This window comes from Sorghum bicolor, chromosome 4 (genome assembly GCF_000003195.3).
Source record: "Sorghum bicolor cultivar BTx623 chromosome 4, Sorghum_bicolor_NCBIv3, whole genome shotgun sequence".
NCBI lineage: Eukaryota > Viridiplantae > Streptophyta > Magnoliopsida > Poales > Poaceae > Sorghum > Sorghum bicolor.
The window spans coordinates 20,354,802-20,372,737 of record NC_012873.2 but is presented as its reverse complement, the minus strand read 5'-3'; the positions used below and the strand labels follow the sequence as shown (position 1 = coordinate 20,372,737).

The window sequence follows — 17,936 nt, the reverse complement described above, 5'->3', positions numbered from 1 at the left end:
ACCACCACACAACATTATTCTACTTAAAGATTAAGCAAAGAAGCAAGTGGAAGAGGCACACCCAGGATGGGCATCACAAGTGGGCACCCGCCCACCTACCAAGGGCGCCCGCCCTGTCCCCTGCTCAGCCTATAAATAGCCACCTTCTACCTCCATCCTCTCCACACAAGCACTCCAGAAAACCATACAAGTTTTAGTTTCTCGAGAAGGAGCTCTTGTAGTGAAGAGAAGAGAGTAGAGAGAAAGAGGAGAGTGGAAGAGAAGGTTGGAGATCTTTTGAGAGAGTATTTATCACCTAGTAAGCAGTGATTCCACTGTCCAAGCGGAAGTAAAAGTTGTTTAGGGGGAGGCTTTACCAAAATAGAAATTTCTTGAACGATTAACCCCTGGACTACTGACATTCCGGACAGCTGACCACTAACATTTTCTCTCACATTTTCCACTAGTTGTGTTTTTGCCAACTTTTGTTTGCAGGATGTTTAAGAAGGTGAAGAATGCAGGGAAGGCTCTCAAGAGCATTGGTACAAGGAGTTCAGCCCGACACTCCTCACAGCCATCAGAGATGAGCGTCGACCCGACACCCACACAAGCTCCGTCATCTTCATCAGGTCAGCAAGTTAAGGTCCTTCTCAAGATAGGAGACCTTGGACTGAAGACCCGAAGAGAGAAAGAAGTATATCAGCAACTGAAGAACAAAGATTTCATTCACACCCCTACTATTGATCCAATCCTACTACAAGAAACAGGTATGGACACTGAATTTGACTTGATTTTTCAAATGATGGGTTGGACAAATTTTTGGAATATAACTGAGCTAGGTTCTCGTCTTCTCACCCTCGAATTTCTTTGCACTTTACAATACTATGAGGGGGGAATTGTTTTTCGGATGTTCAAACAAGAAATTATGTTATCTTGGAGAGAGTTGAGCGACCATCTTGGTTTCTCTTCAAGATGCATCCTGAACATTGACTCCGATTTACCCAACTTTGAGAGACACCAGTTTTGGAGAGAAATATCTAGAGATAATTTTTATAGTCAAGCCCGAACCAGTGACATGGAACACCCCACTCTTAGGATGTTCCACAAATGGCTTGGGTACAATATTTTCTATTGTGATGATATTAGGAAAGTAAGAGTAGGAGATTTACAACTTTTATATGCTGCTATTAATAAAGTACCCACTTCACCTGTTACACTATTAGTTTCACATTGGCTTAGTATACCTAGTCTTCAGGGACCAGTAGGATGTACTTCACTTATCACTCGTCTAGCCTCTAATCTTCACTTACTAGAAAATTCATCGTTGGACTTCATAGATGAGTTAAGAATTTATCATGGCTATGACACATTTAGACAAGCTCGGATGTTAAAGAAAGAGGGGAATGTAATGTATATGCTATATGATGATAAAGGCAAGATTCGGTTACCTAACCCGAACCTTGGCCTCTACGTTGTGCAAAACTTTTTGATTGAGATTGCAGCAACACCAGTGAACCAGAGAACTCCACAGCGAGTGGCATCTGAAAGGATAACCACTCACCAAGAACGCACCTGGTATGGAGCTGATCCCGGACCAGAAGAAGCAGCGCACCTGCATTATTGCGATTACAACCCTCGAGTCCTTCGAGACCCATGGGCTCGATATGCGCAACCACAAGAGCCAACAGAGGAGACTTGGCCGGAGAGCCAAGATCACCAGTGGACAAACCCACCTTTTCATACGGGCAGGTACTCCACTGATCCATATGGAGCTTCAGGATCCAGACCTCCGCCCCAATTTGATGCAGGACGATACTCCGACGCCTCTTACGCTTTCACGAATGACTACTATCAAGAGGCCGGTGCTTTCTTCACTCGTACCGACAACACTCTCCTCGACATCCAGAACACGCAAGCAGAACATGGAAGACTCCTGGAAGAGCAACAAAAATGGAACCAGGACCATGCCGCTGCAGTGCAAGAGCTGAGACAAGATACAACAACAATGAACGACAACATCACAACCATGATGCGGTTCTGGAACATCGGGTAAGACCGACGGCAACATCCAGCTTGGGGGAGTTCCTCCCTAATTTATCAAGTAAGTTTTTTATTTGCTCTTCTTATTTACTTTATTTTTTCTTAGTATTTAATTTATCTTAAAATGGAAAAACTTAGAAAACCAAATAAATATTTTCTTGCTTTAATGTTACTGCATTCTATAAACATGAAAACAAAATAAAAAGAGTGTGTAGATAAGTGTGCTTTATTTTCTTGCTAAGTTTAATCTCTAGAAAAATAAAAGACCAAAAAGATACATGATAGAAATGATGAACAGTTGCTCTTGCTTACCTACAAGTACCTAGCTTTTATATTAGAGTTCTTCCAGGAATTACTAAAACTGAAACTTACTATTTTTCGGAAGCATAAAACTAAAGTCTAGGTAAGAGAAAGGCATGATATAAAGTTGAGCTACTGTTTATCTTGTTCCTACTACACTAGGTTCTGGAGATTTATTTTGAAAACTTACAAGTCACATGATGAGTTCCTAGCATAACAAACTACCTACCACAGCCATACTTGCTATAACATCTTCACATTGAGTTTGATCGAGCTGTGTAGACCCTTAGGAGCTTTTCATGTGGTTAAATTAAGATATTCACTTGCACACATCTACCATAGCATTCATTACCAATCATTAAAATTTCTAAAAATATTATCACTCACTGTCCCGAATATTGTTATTCTCTCTCTCTAAAAAGATTCAATGCAGAAGAGGCATGGGTTATGCAAAAATATGCGAGGAAATAAAAAGTGGCAAGTGCCCGGAACCTCGAAAAAGAAAGAAAAAGAGTGAGACGAGAGGTAAAAATGGACAAGTGTCCGAAGTAGAATTAGGGGTACAAAAATGCCCACTTGAGCGGAAAAAATAGACAAGTGTCTGACAGTAGAATTAGGGGTATCTACTACCCACCAAAAAAAAAGAGAGACAGAAGAAAAGTAGAAAAAAGATAGCCCATGTTCTCCCAAAGCAAAGATCAAAGAAGAGGAGAGATAGCAATATGAGGAGCAATGAGAACCAAGTTTTATTATCACTTATACATTTTTTTATCATCACTATCATTTACTCCACCACACATGCACATCTTGATTTAATCATATGTTGAGTTCCTTTGGATCCATGGCTCGATTAGACAACATATGTATGAGCTGTTTTTCACTCCTATGAGCTCCACTTAAATATTCCATTAGCTATAGGTAAGTGATATCATGGTAAGATCCACAAATACCACATATAAAGAGACTTGAGAGAATCATTGCTGGGAACTCTGAGTTTTATTTTGAAAACTTATGAAAAACTCTAATCTGGAAGAATTTTTATGTAAAAGCATGTGTGCCTGTGAGGAAAGTAAACATCGAAGCAACTTTTGATTCGTCTAAGTTTAGCTAATTGCTCAGGGACGAGCAAAGGGTAAGCTTGGGGGAGTTTGTTGACGGTCCTTAAGTACTAAAATTAATAATCAAATAAACATGAAAAAGGATCAATATGAAACAAACATCTAGAATTAGGGTTTTATCTGACAGAATTCCACGAGTTTTGGTGTTTATCTATTTCTGCAGGGGTTTATCAGAAAATATGGAGAGAAGGCCCACATGTCATGTTTACAACAAGATAATTACGTACCGCGCAATTTTCCTCAATCTAGAAGAGTCCAGAAGCCACGGGAACGAGCGAGAACACGATCGGGCTCGGGGGCAGGGCGGCCGCCCACCCCCCTTGGGCGCCCGCCCAGGTCAGGAGGCCAATCAGGACTCTGCTTCGGGACTACGCTCCACCGACCTAAAGGATCAATCTAAACCATACAATCTATGTCGGTTTGATCCAATGGCTCACGTTCACTTGAGGGGACTATAAAACCAGACCCCCTGGCCCCTGGAGGAGAGGAGAAATCATTATTCAGAGGTAGCCATCAAAGTTAGGGTTTAGAGCTTCTCTCCCACAGAGAATTAGAATTAGCTACTCCCTAATCCTTCAAATTTAGAGGTTTGATTAGATAGCAATTAGAGAAGTAGAGCACTACGCTCTGGATTCGGATCTTCGGTAATAAAGATTGGTATTATTCATATCTTTCTCTAATTCTATTGTTCTAATTGCATTATGTCTCTAATTATTATGTTCTTAGTTTGCTCTAGTTCTATATTTGATATAGTTCTAATTGATAATGAGTTTATGTATAAGTTTGCAAAGCGCTTAGCTCTTGACGCGAGGAAGTTAGGTGATAGATCACATGTGAGCGTGGTGCTTAGATGTTATTTATCTGCAAATGTATCCTATTGGCCGGGTCGTGTGGTAGTTCGCGATAGTGACAGCTTCGTTGATTCTTATATAGTCCACCCTCCGTTGAAAGGACAGGCAGAACCGGTATTGAGGAGTAAGTCATGCGATGCTCTGATTTACTTTATCAATGTTCCTTATACATGAATGAAGAGTCTTTTATGCTATATATGATCTTGTAGATAACTAGAGTAGATTATGACTTAGTAGTTAGTAGATAACTTAGAATCCATTCTCTAGCTAATCTGACATCACCTACATATATGAGGAGTAGTCTATTTTCTAATCGCTGTGTTATCTACCCATGAACTTATACTTAATTATCATTATCTTTATGGTTTACCCCCTGCTAAAGTAAGTGACTGTGTGACGAGTTTCTCATTAGTAATCATGTTCTTGCAAGTTTATCTCTAGTCTATGCCTTGATAGATTTTGCCCCTTTGATTTAATTTCATTTTCTTTAGATCCCTTGAGCAAAATTATAAATAACGATACCTGGAATACTTATCCTGGTGAAATGCTACAATGAGGTGTTTTATCTGTGCGCTTGCGGATAGAATAGATTATTTTCTAGAGAGCCTTTACATTTATAAATACCTTTGTACACTCTAGCGCCATGCTAGGGATGACAACCTAGTATCTAAGTGGTGATAGCTAGTGTCAACAGCATGACCCAATTGGTCGGTCGGCCGACCGACCATTGGGGCCCCTAGCCCACCACTGGCCTCCTGGTGGTGTCCCCACTTGTCATGTGAAGTGTTGTCCAAAGTTGAGTCTAGTTGCACACTTGCTTGCTTCCATGTGGGCCCAAGGATCCATGTGCTAAGTGTTTGAACCATTGAGGGCAGGCACACTTGGATCCAATGGTTCGGATTAACTCCATGGAATATGCCATGGCTCATGCCATGGAGGTAAGGCTGGACAAAAAACTCGTAACTCGCTAGCTCGCTCGACTCGCTCGTTAATAGCTCGGCTCGAGCTCGACTCATTTTATAATAAGCCAGCTCGTTTTATAATGAGCTAGCTCGTTTTATAACAAGCCAGCTCGTGAGCTGCTCGTGAGCCATAACAAGCCAGTCAATTATTATGCTAGCAACTAAAATTGGATCGGCTATATGTCCAAATATTTCTTAGTAGCTCGACCTAGCACATTCGTGAATCCCTAACTTTATCCATCAATGGATGATGCTTAAACTGTATGAGTATGACTATCATATAGTCACACTCGTGGTCGTAGTGGGCTGGCTGGACAAAACTCTAGTTTGTTTATTGAATTATTAAAGCTATAAATACTTTATTTAGTTCATTTTAAGTATGCATGTGATGTATTTGTTGCTCAATTGCTTTTATAAATTTATAGTCTCTTTATATTATATTTTTATGATTTGGCTCGCGAGCCAAACGAGCTGCTCGAGCTCACTAACGAGGCGAGCCAGCCTTCTAGCTTGTTAGTATAACGAGCTATAACGAGTCGAGCCATAACGAGCCGAGCCACTAACCAGCCGAGCTGGCTCGATATCCAGCCCTACATGGAGGGGAGCCCCTGGTGGGCCCAAACCATGGTCGGCCGACCTAGGTTATGGAGCCCACAGGGCTCATTTCCTTCTTTCCTGCATTGAACAAGCTAAGAGTACAAGTGGAACTTTATTAGTGATAAATATGTTCATGTGATGTTTATCTTCCTTCAATCGAGAACTGTTGACGGGCTTTTGAGTATATAGAACTGGGTCTTGTATATTGGTCACTCACAACTTGCATAGCTACTACGGTCAAAAACCACTTGCATAGCTTAAATGTATCACAAAAGGTTTTTTATTAATAAGAATATCCAAAACTGTGCCAAAGAACATATCAGCATTGTATGTGCCTACATGAAACCAACATACCACAACTTGAGAGTGCTGGTACCACAAAAGTAACAAAAGATATCTTTAAATATACTATTATCTTTAATTATACATACAAATAGACACTTAGACTTGAAATGTAGGAGTAGCTCACAAGATTTTTTTTTTGTCAAGAAAAATATATGGGGGCAATCTTGGCACAGTATGCAAGCCTCATCAATCAGTGCCATCATGAATCACACATACCATCATACCCAAGTGACGAGTCAACTGGAGTGCAACGCGCTGTTGTTGTGACCTCCAAGAAGGCTAAAGATTATGATGTAGGGCCAGAAGAGATAGACCATGTTGGCTATGAATGCAGTCGTTAACTTGAGTAGTGGCGCGGCGCCTCTCCCTCTCGTCAGCACGATCACCGTGTCAACGAACAGCAGCCACAAGAAGCGGACTGCATCGAGCAACACAAGAGCCGTCATCGTGGCCGTGGCGATGGCGGTCGCCGGCTCCACGGGTGAAAGCAGCAGGTAGAGCGCAAACGCGAACGCGGCGCAGAAGCTCCTCGCCGCGCCGTTGAGCAATGCGATGGAGATAGACACCAGCTTGATCCGCTTATCTATGTCGACCGCGGCCATCCCGCAGTAGACGAGGCTGAAGGTGGCTATAGTGGAGCAGCTGAAAGCTAATGTGTTGGCGAGAATAAAACCGTCGAAAGCATATTTTCCGGCCATTATCGGTGTTCCGATGGGGTGACCTGGAGCTGGAGATGGAGATTGAGATGGCGCATTGTCGTGCGGGCTATTGTCATTGTCGTCAGTCCTCAGTCCGCCGGGCAATTGGAAGACTACCGCGAATGTCGCCGTCGCGACAAGCACCGAGCAGATGCCGACGATCTGTGCAAACTCCGTTATCTTCTTTGACTCTTCGGCCTTGTCTAGCTTCGGGACGAGCTTTTCTTTGAACCGATCGCGGCGACTGTTCCCATTCTGAGCATTTACAAAAGTCAGCGTACCCAGAATCCTACGCTGTGCATGCTGCGATACAAAAGAAAAACAAAAATGACAGAGTATTCACCCTTATATCTGACTAAAGAGATGGAAAATAAAGAGCAAGCTAAGCTAACTAAGAGTCATCGAACTAGATATTTACCATGCCAAAATAGAATCCTGGTGGAGCTCTGCTCTCGGCAAGATCCATGGGGGTTTTCCCGTCATGGTTGGGCAAGTTGAGGCGAACATGAGGGTTCATCATCAGAGTCTGGAATATGCACAGATGTCCTTCAAGGATAGCAAGATGCAGAGCAGTGTTCCCCTGGCTGTCCTGAATATTCAAGATGGAGTCGAACTCTGGCCTCATGCGCACAAACTTCACGATGTTGTGGCTCCTCTTCTCCACAGCGACATGAAGGAACGTCCTTCCCAGAGAGTCGCGCAGCCCGCTGCAGCCAGGGCACAGGATGAGCAAGATGATGACGGCGACGAGGTTGCCCGCCGAGGCAGCGACGTGAACCGGAAACAGCCCGTCGTTGTCGCGCTGGAACGCCGACGACGGATCGGCTTGCACCAGCTGGTAGAGGGGAAGGTTCAGGAAACTGTAGAATCTGGTTAGCCAATTCGCCGGCGCAAAGTAGATGCCCAACGAGTAGAATTCGAGGGTCCTCTCCACGAAGACGTAGAGGAAAAATTCGAGGGAAGGATCATCAGCTGATGCTGCGAAATGCGTCGGTGTGCTTCCAGAGAGGTCCCGTTGTTTCGTCAGATCCTTGTTCCTTTTAAGCAGCTCTTGTGTCATCTCTGCATGTATAATTAATTAAATCAGTTATTCGTTTTGCATATTAAAAACATAAATTAGTTGATACTGAAAGAGATAAAAGCTAGACAGCACAAAATTGTAATCTACCTACTATACAAAACATTTTGAAACAACAAATAAGATCCAAAACTAAATTTATTTAACCCAGTCTAAATGGGAAAACAATGAAACGATGCTTTAAATCCCCACGTAGTGAGTTTGCACCGTACATATGAAAACTCATAAATCATGAAAGATATATATATATATATATATATATATATATATATATATATATATATATATATATATATATATATATATATATATAACCATCCCATTAACGATTGCTATCTTGGAATTGAAGGCGCAAATTTAAGAGTTTAGAGTAGTTTAAATGTATAAGCTAGATAATTATTTAAGATATTGCATTAAAGAAATTTTAAAACGAATGTAAATGCTTTGTTCAAAACAAATGCATATGGCCTCTGTTTTATGTATCTAAGCATTCTACTAATAAAAGACATGTATATAATATGAACCTGATTGATAACAATAGATCACTCCGTGGTACCACCAGTGAAATAATCCGGTAAAATCCATGACTAATTTGATTTTCAGTTTACCACAAAAATAACACAATAATATTATTTGATGGATTACTCCCTTTGTCCGGCAATGAAAAACATACTTTGTACAGGGAAAAAATTTACTGGTTCTGACCAATAACTAGTCAAATTATGTAGAAGCTCAGCACACAAAAATTGAATCAATACATTTGTGTTCAATATGTTTCTGATCAAAATATTTGGATCAATAGGTTCGATTTTACTCTTTAGTAAATGAAGACATATTATGAGAAAAATTAAGGGTCAAAGTATAATTTGTATGACTTTATCTTGTTCATCAAATATGGTTATTGTTCTAGGACCAAGGGAGATTTATTCTATAAGTACATTATATACAAAATTATGTTTTATGATGAATATAATGTTACATATTTAGTATTACTAGCAAATATGCCCGTGCGTTGCAACGGGAGAAAAATATTAAATGGTCATAGAAACTGATGACATAATGTTACATATCTATTTATATTTATCCTTTTTATAAAATTTAATGTCCACTATTTTATTGATAACCATGACATCTATGGTATTATAGATAGTTAATATTTACAATAATATGTAGCTTGGAGATATATTTATTTAATAATAAAAATAGAAATTAGTCAAACCTTATCTTACTCTAATATTACCTCTTAATATACCTTAGTATTATATTAAAACATGAGAAGTTTGTTGCTAACTTTGTATACATGCGCTAATGAAGTGTTCATATGACATAACAACACATTGTGCAAAGGTAGTGTAAGCATCCTCAAGCATAAATTTAGGTAATTTAGTAAAATAGTGAGATATGCAGAAATGGTGCTAAAACTTTTACCACAAATCAAGCATCACATTAAATAAACTACCATAAAATTTTCATAATAATTGGAGCAAGATAACTACAATTTCAATTTTACACTAAAAACATAGGCAAGCATCTCCAATAAAAAAATATACTAAAATTTGTGATATTTTTTGTTTACTGCATGGATCTACATATGTGGAGCTGAACAAAATTTATTTTGTAATTTTTAGATTTTTCTATGAATTACTACGTATTTATCAATTTCAGCCGATCAATTTTACACTAAAAAGCATAGGCAAACATCTCCAACAAAAAAAATAATAAAATTTGTGATATTTTTTGTTCACTGCATGGATCTACATATGTAGAGCTGAACAAAATTTATTTTGTAATTTTTAGATTTTTCTATGAATTTATGTATTTATCAATTTTCAGACGATTGAAATAATAAAAGAAAAGTAAATAAATAGGATAAATATTTTGTATTTAGGCCTCTATAGTTTCTTTAATCTCAATGTGTTGTAATATATAAAGGAGATTTTATATTGGGAACCCTAAAAACTTTTATTCCTTTTTCCTCTCTGCCAGCGGAAGCCACGATTCCATCCAACGGACGAACGCGCTGAGCCAACACATCTGCATATGCTTTCTGCCTGACCGTCTCGCTACGCTGCGCTCTTCCATTTCCCCTCCCTCCCACGCCTGCCGAAAAGACCCCAAAGCCACCAACCACCGTCACCGAGCGGCGGCAAAAGTGTCAGCTCGCCTCGCGCCTGCCGCCCAGCCATGTCCCCGCGGCGGCCGAGGGGTTCGCTGCGCTGCGCTCCCAGCCGGACCCTGGGCGCGACCACACGCACGCGCTCGGCCTCGGCTTCGGCTTTGGCGGCGGCGACGACGACGCATCAGACTGCCACGCGTGCCTCCGGGCCGCCGTCACGGCAGCCACCGAGGGCTGCGCCAGCAACACTCGCCGCACGGATGTCTGGAGCGACGGCTGCCTCCTGGCGTACTATGCCGGCGACATCGCTTCTTCCTCGAATCCTCGTACACTGACGCTTGGAACACGAAAGGTTATCTAATTCGATTTCTATTTTTTATTCTGATTCCTAATGGAACACGAAAGAGATCTACATATTGTACCTGATCTCCAGTTTCTTTTTTTCCATCTCTGTTGCGTTCTGATTCTTAGATTTGGAAGCAATTTTTTACCAGATCTCCACCGGTCCATATAAGAAGCTAGGGAGGCCAGACGAAAATACTCCAGACGAAATATAGATATAGATTTTGCATTGGGAATCTTAAAAAAACTTCTATTTTTTTCTGTTCCACCACGTACCAGGGGCGGATTCCATGACCGACACAAACATGGCGGTACTGCCGACGGGCGGGCAGAAAATTTTGGGGGCAGACTGAAATTTTCACAATTTATTAGTAGGTATAGATAACTATTAGTATTTTCTATAAAAAAAATATCAATTCTAACATTCTTTAGCATATCACTATTGTAGAATTGTCCTTTTTTCCGGATAAAACAGTAGAAAACAGCATATATATTTGTAGGAATATAAGAAGCAAAGACGAGTACTTTACTTTTGCTGCGGAGGACAGCAGGATGTAAGGCATTCTGTCCTAGTGGACCCGAATAGGACAGCTCCTTGTCCTGAGAAAGTAGCTCAAAAGCAATAGCGCTATGATGCAGCGACACGGCCAGGTACAACGGCGAAGTGCCGTCCCTGGCAACCATGCGAGCCAGCTCCTTGTCGTGGGACATCAACGCCTTGACCATGCGCAGACCCGTGTCGTGGCGAAAGCGGACAGCCTCGTGCAGGGCCGTCTCCCCGCGCTTGTTCGTCATCCTCAGCATCGTCTTCCTCTCGACGCAGCCGTTGGCCTCTTGGATCAAGAGGGAGGCCATCTCAGCGTTCCCGGCGCGCACGGCGCAGTGCAGCGGCGTGTCTCCGTTGCCGTCGCACGCGAGCAGCAGCTCGGGGGCCTTGCAGCAGACGAGCCGTGCCAGGTCCAGGTACCCCTGGGCGTCCCCACTGGCCGCCACCACATGGAGTGCGGAGGCCCCGTCGGTCGCGGCAGCGGGCATGGACAGCGCCGCGGCGGCGGCGGCCTCCTCCACGTGAATGTCGACGACGTCGCGGGCCAACGCACCCGCCAGCCTAGCCGAACCCCCGTCTTGTTTGTTGAGAAATTGCTCTAGCAGCAGCAGGTCACCGGAGCTTGCTGCCCTGAGGAGCTCAGGTCGTCTGACCACGGTGAGATCTTGGACACGTTCATGGTTGAGTGCCGGGCTATTACTTGGCTCCATCGATCAAGTAATATACTCACACAGGCACACAGCCACTTGGACAGTATGGTTTTGATGTGGATGGTTTTGATGTGATAGTGAACACAAGGATTATATATAGATAGGGTTAGTGAGCTGGCTACAATTTTTTTTTCAAGAACACGACTTCACGCATATTTCATTAAGTAAAAGGATGCTAAAAGAATGGCAAACAGGTAAAATTCATAGGATTCGTAAATAATCCATGTATCACCAGCGAATACCCACAACACAAATGGAAGCAAGAAACACGAGGGGTGGGGGATCCTCCACCGCACTACCCCAACAGAGTAAACCTAACATAAAAGAACTCAACACAATGGTAGCCAATAATGAAGTGAAGCCGCAGATGATAACAGCGCAAAGCAACCGATATAAACTCCAGGCAGCAGAGTATCCACCCAAGCAACGAAAACCATGGACGCGGCAAAGCGTCCACGGATGGGGCCAACACGCTCACAGCAGCAAAGCATCTGTATGCGAAGGGGCCTAAGCAACACCACCGGCGAAGCATCCACCTAAACAACAATACTATCAACGCGGCAAAGCGTCCGCGGATGAGGCTAACGCGCTCACAGCAGCAAGAGGGGGCCTAAGCAACACCAGCGGTGAAGCATCCACCTAAACAATAAGACCATCGATGCGGCAAAGCGTCCGTGGATGGGGCCAATACGCTCACAGCAGCAAAACATCTACATGAGAGGTGGCCTAAGCGACAACTATGGCTACACCACCACCAACTAGACAAACCAAAGTGAAGAGAAGCATAAAGTACAGAAAGGTGTAGCGTAGCGACCACGACGACCACACGGAGCGATAGATTGTGGGAGATTCTTGAGCAACACCTTCAAGAAAGAGGTGACACCCAAGGCACCAATGCCGCTGGCCTTAGAGGTTTCTAAGACGGGCTTTTGCCTAGAATCTGGCAATGGTGGCACAGGACCATGGCTCAGAGAACGACGCCCCCAGGAGGGTACGTGGTGCCAAGACATCATCTCGTCCGCTCAACCACCGTTGGGCTAGGCTTTCACCTAGAGCACCAAGCCTAGCCACCACCACAAGGCCGCACACAAGCGGGCATTTGACCCAGGCCCACTCGCGCCGTGCGCAGAAGACAACATCGCTGAGGTGTTTGGGTCGTAGTAGGAGGGGGCGCCACCTGCCATGAGCCTGGCCAGCCTCCAGCTACACCGGCAGCTGTCGACTAAGCCATGTCACCAGCTGTCCCCCATCGACCGGCTAGGTCGGCACCAAACATTGAGGAAGGGTCCTCAAACGGCGGATCCACCCACGAGGGGGCCGGATCCGGCCGGCCAGCCACTGGGCAACAGCAGTGACGAGGAGGTAACCGTCGGTTGCTGGGGTGACGCCACCGGCTAGAGGAAGGGGCGCGGGGGCCTTGGAGCCACCAGGAGACGGATCTGGCCCCAAGGGGCCCGAATCTGGCTAGTCGGATGCCTGCCGCCATCGGAGTCGCACGTGCAGTGGATGGAGGGTGGAGAGGGGAGGAGTGGTGGGGAGGTGCGAGCGGCCGCTATTTTTGGGCACCGCCGCCGTACGCCGGTGGGCGACGCGCGGCGGCCGGGGAAGGCCCGGGGGAGGCTGGGTTTGGCGCCAATGGCAGGTGCCCCCGAGTCGCCCGTTGCTACCTACAATCTTGACACTAAAGATTTAGGGTATGATTAGTTGCATGCATTGATTAACCTATATCGAGACTTGCTTGTCAAAAATATCCTATATCGAGACTTGTTCCGTCAGTGTAGATAGTTAGTGTTTGGTTGCTTGTAGACATTGTGGTAGCATTAGCTTTGGTAGTCTATAATCCTAGTTTTTTAGCCTATGATCCCTGGATAGTTTTTGCAACTAACCCCTGCTTGCTTTAGTTCATGTTTCTTTTTTTCATTTTTTGGCATACCGCACATAAAAAAAAATATTCCTACATTTTTTACTTCTGCTAGAAACACGAGACATCTAGTAGAATACGAAGATGACTAAATGTAACATATTGTGCAAGATATAAGTAAATATTGGCTTAGATTGTACTATTAAATACTGATGCAGAGACTAATACCCTGTTTGACAACGTGTCTATTTTAGTAGTGGAGTAACTTTTCATTGTTTCAGCTCTACAACAACTATACCAGTAAAGCTAAAGTTGTTTTGATGAACTATTTGCCAAAATAACTCGTTTGGGTAACAAGTCATAGTTAAAAGTATTGTTTGCTGATTTATTGTGAGAGAAAAACACCATTGAATTACTGGCTGATTTGGCTTCTCTCACAATAACTATAGCAGTAAAGCTAAAGTTGTTTTGGTGAACCATTTACATCTTTAGATTTATTGTGAGAGAAAAACACCGCCAAATCATTAGCAGATAACACTTTCAGCCAAACGAGTTAGTTTGCCAAATAGTTTACTAAAACAACTTTAGCTTTATTGGTATAGCTGTTGTAGAGCGCCTCAAAATATGTTCTCATAGAATCTCATACACAGGGCCCTCAGTGTGACTTGAAGTTGAGAGAAACAATAACCTTCAGCTTCATTTCACATCAAATTCTTCATGATAGTATGTTTTAAAAAGCTTCACATATATAAAACTCTTTTTTAAAATACTAGCATAAAACAGTTGCAAACAACATATGAAGCTAATGTGAGCTGTGATAAATAGGGTCTAACCCTATACAAACGACTAATCATACTCCTTCCATCCTTAATGTTCGTCGCGAGCTCTGATAAATAGAGCCTAACCCTATACAAACGACTAATCATACTCCTTCCATCCCTTAATGTTGGTCGTTCTGGGATGGAAAGGATGTATCTTAATGTTTGTCGTTGGGCTATGTATAGGTGCAGGCTTACAGGACGTGAAGTCTGGTCGTGAGAACTTGGTGCAAGGCCTTGTTTAGTTCACACTGAAAAACCAAAAACTTTTTAAGATTTTATATCACATCAAATCTTGAAGTACATGTATGAAGCATTAGATATAGACGAAAATAAAAACTAATTGTACAGTTTGTCTATAAATCACGAGATAAATCTTTTGAGCCTAGTTAGTCCATGTTTGGATAATATTTGTCAAATAAAAACGAAAATGCTACGGCGTCCAAATCTACCTAAAGTTTGGTTTGTTTAAGTCAAAAAATGTAGTGTATGTGTAAGGGAAAAAAGTGACGTGACAACTGATTTGTTTGCTGTAAAAACTAACTGTATACCACGTGTAACCACGTGCAGCCAGATTACAATGTAACATGAGCACTAATGGCATGTCCTTCATGGTCTGCGAATATTTTATTTGTATTGCTAGTTTTTTTTCATTCACAATGTGGACTCTATCATAGAGTCTAAAGTTATTTATTACCTCAAATAATGTGGACTTAGAGTCTAAATAAGATTTGAAGTTTTATTTTTTCTACCTCTTTCTTCAATAACTATGCTAACATATTAATAAAATATTATAAATAATATGTAATTAATTGTTTTGGACTCAAAATGACTCACATTCAGGGATGGAGGAAGTATGCTTTTAAGCATATCTTCTTTGCGTGCATTAATCTGCAGGCTGCAGCCCCGTGCCCACCATTGCGTCTCTTAGGACACTTTATGGGATTAATTATTATTCGAACGTACCGAACAGAATTTATCCTATGCGTGCCGAGGTGGTTTTCCTTTTCGACATTCTGATTTATGAGGGCACTTACAATGTAAGACTCTATAACAGAGTCTAAGACAATTAATTACATATTATTTATAGTATTTTGCTGATGTGACAGCATATTTATTGAAGAAAGAGGTAGAAAAAATAAAACTTCAAATCTTATTTAGACTCTAAGTCCACATTATTCGAGGTAATAAATAACTTTAGACTCTATGATAAAGTCTGCATTGTGAGTGGGGCACTCACAATGCAGATTCTGTCATAGAGTCTCAAGTTATTTATTACCTCGAACAATGTGGATTTGAAATCTAAATAAGACTTTGAGTCTTATTTTTTCTACCTCTTTCTTCAATAAATATGCTGCCAAATCAGCAAAATACTATAAATAATGTGTAATTAATTGCCTTGGACTCTATGATAGAGTCTTGCATTGTGAGTGCCCTAAGGCCTTGTTTACTTCCAAAAAATTTTGCAAATTTTTTTAGATTTTTCGTCACATCGAATCTTTAAACACATGCATGGAGTATTAAATATAGACGAAATAAAAACTAATTGCACAGTTTGGTCGGAATTGACGAGACGAATCTTTGAGTGTAGTTAGTTCATGATTTGATAATGGTCAAATACAAACGAAAGTGCTACCGTGTCGATTTTGCAAAAAAAAATTGAAACTAAACAAGGCCTAATCAGAGGAGTCCCGTGAAGCAAATGTCACACCACCAACAAATTACATTAGGGCCTTGTTTAGTTCCGAAAAAATTTCGGATTTCGGTACTGTAGTATTTTTATTTTTATTTGACAAATATTATTCAATCATGGACTAATTAAGCTCAAAAGATTTATCTCATGATTTACAGATAAACTGTGTAATTAGTTTTTACTTTCGTCTATATCTAACGTTTCAAGCATGTGCTCCAAAATTTGATGTGACGGGGAATTTTGAAAAGTTTTTGGTTTTCGGGCCAACTAAAAAGGCCTAGCTATTCGTTTCGCGTACAATGAACAAGGCCTAGGCTATTCGTTTCGCGTACAATGTAGTCACACGGGAATAGATACCGATGTTCAATGCGCCGATAAACTTCCGGCCGTTAGGTGGATGCTCAAGTTCCTGCAGTCCACCGGCACATAGCTAGGTTCTAATTTTTTACATTTTGACTTTTTTTAAAAAATAAATTCATATTTGATTTTTAGGACACTCACAATGCAAGACTCTATCACAGAGTCCAAAACAATTAATTATTTATTATTTATGTTATTTTGCTGATGTGTCACCATATTTAATAAAGAAAGAGGTAGAAAAAATAGGACTCCAAATCTTATTTAGAATCTAAATCCAAGTAAACTCATCTTTGGACCTTGGCGTCGGCGCCAGAATTTATGGCTCCGAGGTAAAATATCTCGGCGCCATAAATCTTGGCCCCGAGGTGTCTGGCCATGCACAGTAGGACATCCTAGGTGGTACTGATGTAGCTGGTACCTAAGAGCCAGATCTCGGCTCCGAGGTTGGAGCCACACGCCGAGATCTGTGGCTTCAACCTTGGAGCCATAAATCCTAGCACCGAGCTTGGATTTAGAAACAAATTTTACTGCTTAAGCCTATTCTTATTTGTTCCTCCTCTCTCGGACTCTTGCCCTTCATAGAATCAACTACGTAATGTAAAAGTCTTTAGACATCTAAAATAAGCAAAATTCATACAGTCTAGATACATTGTCTAACTACATCACCTAGTAACCTAACTACATATCTATCTAAATTTTCTATCTATATAAAATAAATTTGCTAACTACATTGTCTACTACATGGAACGAAACTGAGCATGTGAACAACAATTAGCAAGAGTCAACGGGGGATTATGTTATGCCCCTATCAACTGCTTGAAGAAGCTACCCGATAACTCAAGGGTTTTATCATTTTATTATGCGCTGCAATCACGTGCTTATCTTGCTGCGCAGCTTTATCACGAAAGAAGAACACCAAAATGATGATGAATGGCTGGATCACATTATTTTTCTCTTACTTTTTCTGAACATGTTGAGCAATAGCCACAACCTTATTTAGTTTTGTGGGGTATAAACTCATATACTCTTACGGTTATATTTGGACCAGGAGATTTGGCCCACTACAAGACAATTCGTAGCTTAATCTATCTACTCGGAGTTCTACACAAGGAAGCACGACGTGGGGATCAAGCAAGATCCTAGTCGGTTAGAATAGAAATTGATATCGTGCTATCTATGACAATTGTAACCGACTAGGATTAGTTTCTAAATTTTTAACCTTGTTCCCCGAACTATATAAGGAGGGCAAGGGACCCCCCAGATCAATTCATTACATCTCATATCAACACAATCAGACGCAGGACGTAGGTATTACGCCCTCACGGCGGCCAAACCTGGATAAAACCTTTGTCTATGTCTTGCGTCGCCATCAAGTTCGTAGCTTGCGCACCTGTCTGCCGATAAACTACTACCGTAGGTATACCATAGGGTAGACTGCTGACCAGCTTTCGTCGACAGTGGCGCGCCAGGTAGGGGGTGTGCGTACAGCTCTCTAGACGAACAAGATGGTCATCATCCCTG

General features: G+C 41.9%; 1 protein-coding gene and 1 long non-coding RNA gene across 2 annotated transcripts; one reads left to right on the top strand and one right to left on the bottom strand.

The window, feature by feature from the left end:
* Nucleotides 6,429-11,683, bottom strand: LOC8077770 (protein ACCELERATED CELL DEATH 6). Its single transcript, XM_021459487.1, has 3 exons — nt 10,957-11,683; nt 7,309-7,952; nt 6,429-7,193 (listed from the first exon to the last, which is right to left on the bottom strand). The coding sequence occupies exons 1-3, from the start codon at nt 11,681-11,683 to the stop codon at nt 6,429-6,431; spliced, it is 2,136 nt and encodes a 711-aa protein (XP_021315162.1).
* Nucleotides 10,018-10,929, top strand: LOC110434554. Its single transcript, XR_002452066.1, has 2 exons — nt 10,018-10,436; nt 10,579-10,929. It is a non-coding gene; the product is annotated as an uncharacterized LOC110434554 (long non-coding RNA).

Bases quoted from the DNA above. Each gene is read 5' to 3' on its own strand.
- LOC8077770 (XM_021459487.1), bottom strand. From the start codon at position 11,683: ATGGAGCCAAGTAATAGCCCGGCACTCAACCATGAACGTGTCCAAGAT. The intron at 7,953-10,956 runs GTAAAGTACTCG...TTATACATGCAG, and splicing joins TGCTGTCCTCCGCAGCAAAA to AGATGACACAAGAGCTGCTT. The intron at 7,194-7,308 runs GTAAATATCTAG...TTTGTATCGCAG, and splicing joins CAGGATTCTATTTTGGCATG to CATGCACAGCGTAGGATTCT.